At 31.8% G+C, this 9,980-nt stretch overlaps 1 protein-coding gene across 2 annotated transcripts; it reads right to left on the bottom strand.

Moving 5' to 3' along the window:
• Positions 1 to 100: 100 nt before the first annotated feature.
• LOC107918037 (UPF0481 protein At3g47200) lies at positions 101 to 1,969 on the bottom strand. 2 transcript variants are annotated; one of them, XM_016847534.2, is made up of 2 exons: positions 1,711 to 1,969; positions 101 to 1,381 (listed from the first exon to the last, which is right to left on the bottom strand). In XM_016847534.2, the coding sequence occupies exon 2, from the start codon at positions 1,230 to 1,232 to the stop codon at positions 159 to 161; it is 1,074 nt and encodes a 357-aa protein (XP_016703023.2). In that variant the 5' UTR covers positions 1,233 to 1,381; positions 1,711 to 1,969; the 3' UTR covers positions 101 to 158. The 2 variants fall into 2 exon arrangements, with proteins under 2 accessions (XP_016703023.2, XP_016703022.2); XM_016847533.2 differs by having other exon boundaries at positions 101 to 1,446; positions 1,711 to 1,958.
• Positions 1,970 to 9,980: the final 8,011 nt, after the last annotated feature.

Raw genomic sequence — 9,980 nt, forward strand, 5'->3', positions numbered from 1 at the left:
TTCTTCCTCTTATCCTTTTCATATGAATATTAATTAGATGATCTCTTATATTATAAACTCTCGACACTAATTATACTTATCATATAATCAACTCAAAAGACAATCAAACATCTGATAGAATATTACATTGATGCCGAGAAGCCCCAATGGGTTAGCATTTACTTAACATAAGAGAGAACTGAAAAAATGGTTTGAACCATGGTAAGTAGAAGGAGAAGAACAGCTGCAAGAACAGAAACAAGTGCCCATGGACTGTTAAAATAGTTGTGCTTCAAGTTTGCTATCCATTTGTTCCATTGTTTACTACAATAGCCGTTCACATTGCTGAAAACTTCAGAGTAAAAGGAGTACCTAGATATGCTCACTGAATCACCCAGCCGATTAAACATGGTGGCGATCACTTCGTCGTTGCCTAACCAGTTATTAATTATCCCTCGTCGTTGAAGTAATTCCACATCTTTCGGCGAGTTTATAAGGCAGTCCATGAAGTTCATATAATCAGTCACATGATTCAAGCTTCTCCCTGGGAAAAACTGTTCAAAGGCAATCACATTGCGGAAGAAACATTCTGTATGATCATCGATTTCTAATGTTGGTATCTTCATTGTCCCGTTTTCGAACTTTATATCGAAAATGCTACTTCCATCGGCCTTTTCAAATCGGATTCCATCCTCTTGGAGCTCAGTAGCACAATGCATGAAGCTCCACTCGATTGGTTTAGTCTTTTTCCTATAGGCTACCATTTCAGATTCAGAAGGTTGCCAGCAATCGTTTACCAAGCCGAGCAGATGCTTGATCTCCATGATCGATTTTAAGCTATCTCGAGTACACCCTTTACCCGGCAATATTATGCCGAAGAAATTCATGGTAATGTATAGGAATATGTCTGGATTCGGAATCTCTACCATACAAAACAACTCCCAAAGAATGAAGAACGGAAGTTGATTCTCCACCAACAACAAATCACGACATAGGATGCCATGGAAACCGCCTATCTTGAAAAAAGGATCGTCCATCACCGTCGTCATCGCAAACTTGCGGATTAGTTGAATTATAAAGCAAGCATCAATGAGCATCATTTCGACGAAATCGTCGGTGTCAAGATCAAGCTGTTCTGCATAACATTTCCTAGCTCTATCTTCTGATTCTCTCATTACCATTACATAGTTGGTGACATCCTCCTTCATTTCATTGAGCAGCATTCCGAGAAACCGGAATTTATGTTCCTCCATTGGTTTTAAATGATGTTTACCTTGGTGGTAAGGACCGATTGCGACTACCTCGGGTTCGTATGCCTTTTCGTTTACCTTCCGAAGATAATTCGGTACTTTGAAAATGCAACAGTTTGATGATATTGGTGAAATTGCCTTGAGCTTTTTATCTATACGAATAGCAACCGGGTCATCTTTTTCATCCGCCATTTAAGTTCTTCTACATCAATAACACCTATAACAGCAGTCGACACTAAGTTGCAAAGATGATTGAACTCGGATACGGATGTTACAATCACTCTTTGCAGTTGATATTTATTTTGCAATTGACCACAATAACATTACAACGTAGATTTAAATCAATGCAAGAGTAGTATTAACAGCAAGTAATAGATGCCAAAATTAATACTAAATGCTGAAGTGTTTTCTCTAATTTCACTCATTATAAAATAGACATGTATTTCACTTGACATCTACTAAAAAAGTGTGTATTGGTTACCTGTTTGGGTTACTTGAAATGTGAATCGATCCGGTACGAGGGACGGAAATTCAAATGCAAATCGGTATTCATGCGAAGCTCAAACATCCTAGTTTTGTTTCACACAATGGTTTCATATGGGAGGTTTATGGGCGACTCAATTTGCAGCAGGAAGAAGAAGCAATGGTTGAGTAAAGTTTCTTTCCTTTTGATAGAGACGTAAGATTAGTCAATTGAGATTTGTCAAAGCTGGCTGGCTGGTAGGGACATTGTTTTGGACATTAAAACTAAGGGTTTCCGGTGACTTATTCCAATTTTTTATACTTTCCCCCCTCTTGTTTATCACTTGAGAGCACGTTATTACATATTTATAATATAAAACTAATTCCTTTTTAGAATCACTAAGGATAATGTTGGTATTTTAAAAAATCAACTTATAAGTATATATTCTTTTCAAGTAAATATAACATATAAATTTAATTGTCATTAATTCTTTTAAATATAATTTATATTTAAAAAGCACTCCTATTCAATCTTATTTTATTTGGAGTTTTTTCATATACCTAATGCCTTTCCGCCTTCAACCGTAGAAAAACTAAACAATCTATGTTCATAGAGCTATCTATAATATATAACATTTTGATAATAAAAAATCTATAATATCATATACTAATTTTCTTATCCATGCACGAGTTTGTTTTATGTATGAATTAAAAAATATTTTTCTTTTCATTTTTTTAAATTAAGTAATATTGTGAAAATAAATTTATATTATTTTATAAAAGATATTTTTTATTTTATAAAATTTTAATTTTTTAAATAATATTTTTATATACAGTAAACATATTATAAAAATATTGTAGTCTAATACTATATATTATAAAATTTTAAAATATTGTATGAATTGTGTATAATTTTTTAAAATTGTTAGAGTTGTATGACCCAAATTCCTGTTAAAGAAATAATAAAGCACTAAAACAAGTAGAATATGTTCTATTAGAATAAGATTTTTCAGCTTTAAATAGATGTAGTCAGAACGCCTCCTGTATCATTCGATTTTCAACACTAGTGAATTTTCTTCTCCCCTGCCCGTGATTTTTTCCTAAAAGGGTTTCCGCGTAAAATTTGTGTTTTATTTTTCTTTCTTATTGTTTTACGATAATTTTATATTTCCAATATCGACATTCGGTTTTACAAAAACAACAATATTCTAAGGAAAAGGTCATTGTTTTCTAAAGATTGTTTAAAAATAATTTAATCCTATTGTTTAAAAATTATAATTTTTTTGTATTATGTTACTAATCAAATTCTATTTTAAAAATTTTAAATTCTATTTTTTTAACAATCTCATTATAGGTTTTAATCATATCTGCTCTTTTTGATACAATGCCTAGAACTACCGGAGCCTTTCTCCAACCTATAAATAGGAGGATAATACGCTTCAGCACACTCGAACCCACGTCCTCTTGCATTGACAATAATTCTCATACCAATCGTAATAAGACTCAATTGACAAAAATGTATTTAATATGCAAAAAAAATCTTGTATCATAATTAATTACCCAAATAAGAAACACATTAAATATGTGAAAAATTGCTAACTAAATCTTAGTTCGGATAAGAATGAAAGGTTAAATACCGGCTGCCTGGAAATAGAGAAAAAATTATGTTGATTACATCAGAAATGTAACACCCATAACTCATTTTTGTTGCCGAAATAGGGTTACAGAGTATTATTGTACATCTCGAAACTTTTTATATCAATTGGCATCTAATTATCAAATAAATTTCATAAAGACATATATGATTTAGAATGAAATAGAACATATATTTATGACCTTAAATCGAGCCTTCGAAGCCCTAAAAATAGGTTAAGAACATTCAGGGACCAAATCAGAACAAATCAGAACATTCAGGGAAAAATTAAATTTTTTCACTATAAGGGTCACACGACCGTGTAGCTATCCCACACACCCGTGTTTTTACCATATATGTCTGTGTGCTGAACCGTGTGCTCACCCATATAATTCACTGACTTGGGCGACACACCCGTGTGGGTTGCCCGTGTGTGACACATGACCATATGACAGCCCGTGTCCTAGGCCTTGTATGTGTAAAAGTGACCAAATCCAAGCCTATTCTTCATGTAATTGTACAGGTAGATTCACATGTCTATAAACACACTTTAAATTAACCAAAACATACCATTTCCATTCATCTAAAACCAACCAAAGTATCATGTACCAAACACATTATAATGTTCATGCTACTCATTATCAAACAACTATCTATAAGCCATAATATATACCAACTAACACATTCCAAACACATCATTCCAACTTAATATGACACTTACCATCTTGACCACCTACTCAAGTTTACTTAAGGTTAATAAACATACCACAAAGATTACAGTTCATTCATCACGTGCAAAACATCACACATAGCAATGAATTATAGCATAATAACCATTTAGCCTACTACATGCCATATGAGCCAAATGTTTACAAAATCTACCGAAAGGGTCCTCAAGATAGTGTGATTTTGCGAGTTGGTTCGATCTCTTGATCGGAAAATGTAATATACAAAACAAAGGACAAGGCACGAGTAAGCTTACTTGAAGCTTAGTAAGTTTGCTAAATTAAACGATAAATCTTACCAAATTAACATAAAATGTCAAATTATAAGATTAAATAACAAAGTTCCTGTCAAACACAGCTCACAACAGGTGAGTATTACATAGTGCATTAATTCACATAATATTCTCAGTCGTCGTATTAATAAGATCTAATCTTAGGTAATCAGAGGGTATCACTCATTCGAGTTAATTTTAGAGTTTTGAAAAGCTCACGATGCTGCTCACACAAGCTGCAAAGAATCCGCAAAAGATGCAGGATCTCAAGCTACGATCTATATGAACAGGTACATAGTACTTGCTAAATAATCACTGGCTCACAATGCTGCTCACACAAGCTGTAGATAATCCACAAAACATGTAGGACCTCAGCCATTGTTATGGCCTATATCACCAGCTCAAAGCCTGATGGACAATACCGGCACAAAGCCCGTTAGGCACAAAGCCCAATAAAAACATCGGCTTAAAGCCTGCTATTCAGAAACATCATGTGTTCACTATATTTAATTTATTATTATTATCAAATCATTCAATAGTTAAGTTTAACGTTGGATCTAATTATAATAAACAAGTAATATATATGGAATCATTGTAACATAAAAGAAACATTACAAACTTACCTCACTAAACTACAACACGATAAGGTATAAAGACTCTTCTTTATGCCTCGATTTTCAACCGATACTTGATCTAGAATAATAAATTCATTCAATCAACAAATTCCAACAGTAAAATTAGCTCATTTTATGCAATTAAGCCATTTTTGACATTTTTACAAAATTACCCTCAATATTTTAGTTTTATGCAATTTAATCCCTAACTCAAAACATGCAATTTAACCATTTCTATTCAAAATTCAGCTTAGCCGAATATTCAAGTGCCTTTCTACAGCCTATTTTTGTAATTATTTCATATCAAGTACAAATAAATTTGTCATTTTAACATTTCAGTCCTTAAACGTTAAAATCATTAAAAACTAATTTACAAAATTGTCCTATTTAACAACCAAACTTAATAATCCATCATAAAATTCTGAGAACATACAAAACTCATCAATGACATAATCCATAACATTTAACAGTTTTACAAATTAGTTACCGGATTAGCTAGATTGAGCTAATACGAGCTCAAAAACATAAAAATTACTAAAAACGAGTAAGAATTGCCTAACCAAATGGAAGCCCTAGCTTGGCCGAATCCTTTTCTCTTCTCTAATGGCTATTTCAGTTTTTTTTTTGCTTAACGAAGAAGATTCTTTTATTTTAATTTTGTTTATAAAGTTTATTTATTTATTTACCTTTTTACCCTTTAATTTTCATTCAAATTTAACAATTTCAAGCCCATTATCGTCCACAATCATCACCTATGGTATATTTACCATTTAAGAAGGGTTTAATTACACAATTGGTCCTTTAATTATTTTGAATTTTAACTAAACAAACTTAATTTTAAATTAATCCTAAGTTAATTAGGACTAAATGAGAAATAGCCCAAAAGTTAATGGATTTAATCATGTCACCACCACTTGGACTTTTTAACCATGATTTAATTACTATTTTGTTCCTTTTACTATTTTAAATCTATAGCAATTAACTTTTACCTCTTTTACAATTAATCCTTTTACCTTAATTAGGCCACCAATCGTCAAAATTACTGGACCAAACTTTAATTCACCTATAATACGACTCTGTAAATATTTAATAAAAATATTTACAGTTTTAAATTACAGAAATGAGGTCCTAATACCTCGTTTTCAATAACCACTTGACTTTTAAACCAAACCACTTGTACTAACTTTTAATTCAATTGGTTAAAATACCTCAAATCAAAATTCATTATAAAATTACTATCGACTCGCATAATTTAAATACTAATTATCCGAACTTATTTGTCGAATTTGTGGTCTCGAAACCATTGTTTCCAACATCATTGAAAAACAAGCTATTACAAGAAATCCCTCAATTTTTTCCCTATGATTATGACCTCAATCTTATATATGGTATATATAAGACATCATTTGCGGGTATCCAAAAAACTTGAACTTGTGACCGCAAAACGACTAACAACTGACCACCAGTTATATTCAAATCTGTGACTGCATCACAATCGCCGACTGAGACCTCCACTTAGATTTCGACCCGTGACCGTATCAAGCACCGTCACCTCGAAACTTGACTTTCATAGGATGAGTTTCTGAGGTAATAATCTTATCCTGTCATGATATATGAAATGTATGTGGTCTGATGTGCATTATCGCATCCCTGGCCCCTCAAATATTCTACCTATAAATTTTTGTGGTTTCACCCCTAAAACCATAACTCTAACAAAATTAGAAAAACCTTAACCCTTAAAAAATCTGAAGAGAGAGAGTGTGAAAGCATGTCCAGCTGGGCGTGTGAAAGCGCGCTTTCACATCTCTTTCCAAAATTGACCTACTTCCCTAAATTTAGAAAAAAAACCACCTAAAAAACCAAATAAAAAAAAATCGACATGTCTTATTTAACCTAGAAGTACCCAAAATACTTTTATTTTTTTGAGCTCTCAATTTTAACTTTATTATTCTCTAAGTTAATTTAATTGAAAATTTTAAAATGCAACTATTATTTATGAAGTTTAACATATTTTTCAAAAACGTTATAATTATTTTTAAACATGTTATATGATTTTAAAATTTTGAAACATTATAAAGTTTTAATAAATTTTAAACAAATTATAATGTTCTAAATTTTTGATAAAGATTATAAAATTTTTTAAATAGTTTTTCTAAAATAAAAGTATGTTTTTGAAAAATATATGGTAAACATATACTATAATCTTAAAAAGCGTTTTAAGGAAAATTTAAAATTTAAAAAAATTAAAATTTTTTAAGTAAATTTATATCATGTTTAAACAGATTTTAAGCAATTTTAATTTTTTAATATTTTTAAAATGGTCTTTATTAAGTTTATTTTTATTTTGATATTAACTGTATAAGTTTTTTAAACATATTTTAAATTAACTATTTCAATCTTTTTGATATGATTTAAATTAATTATTTTAATGCTAATTGAAACAAAACTAATTTTTATTATATTATTTAATAACTTAAACACGTTTTTATCATATTATAAACATGTTACAATCAGTTTTAAAAATGTATAATACAATATTCATAAATTATTTTAGATGTGATATTTTTGTCATATAAAATTAATTTTTTACACTTTTTAAAAGCTTGTATTTTAATGCTAATGTTAAGCAGATTTTTAAATAAATTTTACTTTACCCAGTTTTTAATTTTAATTTTAATCTTAACTGTTATAAAATTTTAAACAATTTTTAAATAAATTATTTTATTTTTAAATTAAAAGAGTTTTCATGTTTAAATAAATAAATATTTATATTTGCAATAAATTATAGTATGGGTAAATATTATGTATATAAATATGAATTAATCAAATGTATCTTTTTTTTTTTGGTGAAAAGATAAAGATACAAAGCAATTAAACTAGATCCTTAAAGGAGGATCCTCGAATAGTCTTAAACCTAGTCTCTTGTTGCGAAGTGTTTTGGCAAGACAACTTGCAATTTAGTTCTCTTCTCGAGGAATATGTTGGATTTTCCACTGCTTTACCACTTCCAGGATATGATGAATTCTTCTGACAATGGCAGAATTAAAGTTCCCTGAAGAACTATCCTTGATGGCGTTGACAGCCTCAATACTATCAGTTTGGATTAACACCCTTTCAAAGCGTCTATCCAAAATAAGGTTCAACCCATCTAAGATCCCCCGAAGCAGACCCAAATATCTAGAGAACCCAATGATCCACCCACCATTATGATCTCGCACAAAACCTCCAATTGTTGCAAAACCCTCATCAATCCTAACCGAACCATTTGTTCTCAAACACACCCAACTACTAGCTATAGACGAATTATGGAAATAACTTCGTGTTTTATGAGATGATGTCATTGAAATTGAGGAATACTATTTTGCCCAACTGTAAGAGATTTTAAAGATCTCATAAATATTCCACGAAATGCCTTGAAAAATAAGCAAGTTGCGATTCTTCCAAATACGCCACGCGATAATCCTAAAGAGGCACGACCAATCTACTCCATCCAAAGAAAGAGTTAGACGGTTCTAGAGGTTATTCATCATCCAGTCTAGGAGAGATCCAGTGTAGAACTTAGAGATACTTTATTGTGGAATAAATTTATCCCAAATGGTTTTAGCAGCCAAGCAATCTCTAAGCACATGCAACACATCCTCATAATTCTGTCCACAAAGACCACAAGTGTAACTATTCCCAATGCCTCGCCTTACCCTTTCAACATTCATAAGTAAACATTGCTTAAGGGTAAGCCAGATGAAGAAGCGGATCTATTGGGGGCCTCTAAAATTCCAAGGTATCTCTTAAATTTGTTCTTTTGAGTTCACTGTACCTTCTCGAATCTTCCCATAAGCGCTTTTAAGGGAGAAATATTCAGTTGAAGTAGCTTTCCAAATAATTTTGTCTGGGCCCAAAGACGGATGCAGCGATGGAACAACTACAATCTTGTTGATAACCTCTTTTGAGACCCAAAGCCGAAAAAGGTACAAATCCCATGAGTTGTCACCAGTAATCATATTACTAAGGGAACAATCCATATTAAGGTTAGTAGAGGAAGGAATTAATTTAAATAAAGGGGTGCAGTTTGGAATCCAGGGGTCTCGCTAGCATTTAATACTATTTCTATCCCTGACAAACCATAGCAGGTTTTCACAAATGAAAGGCCATAACTTAGAAATGGATCTTCATAAGAAGGAACAACATCTTCTTGATAACTCCTCAGACAAACTACTAGTGACCCCCCAGATCCAAAGGGCATTGACATTTGAGATAATGTTGAAACCAACCTTCATTATGAAATAAGTGTTATGATCTTTCAAGTGTCCAAGACTAAGACCTCCATGTGACTTAGGTTGACACACTGAATCCCAACTTACCAAGGTTATCTTCGAAATACCATTATAGGATCCCCAAAAAAATTTCCTTACCATGCGCTCAATCTCATTGCATAAGCCTTTGGGAATCATAATCGTGTGCATAAAATAACTTGGAATTGAGAGTAGAACATGTAACACCCTTAACCCGTCTCAGTTGCTGGATTAGGGTTACAGAGAATTACCAAGCAAAACATAACATTTAACTCCACAACATGACATTATACAAATTAAAGGCTAACATATAATAATTGAATCTAATCATGGAAAAAAAGAATACACTTATGGGCATTAAATTGAGTCTATGGGGCCCTAAAAATAGTTTGGGATCAAATCAAAACAAATCTAAAAATTCTGGAAAAACTTGAAAATCTTTGAAACAAGGGTCACACGACTGTCTAACATAGCCCAGTCTGTTTGAACATTTGAAGTCTGGACACACGGCTGTGTGACCCTATTTCGAATACCCATATGGGCGGACATACAGGCTAAGGCACGTCCCTATTTCCAGACTTTGAATGTTCACACGGACTGAGCTATGCCATACAGACTGGCCATACGACTGTGTGACCCCTGTTTAAAATTTTTTTAAGTTTTTCCAAAATTTTCTAATTTGTTTTGATTTGATCCCAAATTATTCTCAAACTATTTTAGGGCCCCGTAGTATTGATTTAAGGCCTATAAGTGTAT

This window comes from Gossypium hirsutum, chromosome A09 (genome assembly GCF_007990345.1).
Source record: "Gossypium hirsutum isolate 1008001.06 chromosome A09, Gossypium_hirsutum_v2.1, whole genome shotgun sequence".
Classification (NCBI taxonomy): domain Eukaryota; kingdom Viridiplantae; phylum Streptophyta; class Magnoliopsida; order Malvales; family Malvaceae; genus Gossypium; species Gossypium hirsutum.

Coding starts and splice junctions, on each gene's coding strand:
- LOC107918037 (XM_016847533.2), bottom strand. CDS start 1,421: ATGGCGGATGAAAAAGATGACCCGGTTGCTATTCGTATAGATAAAAAG.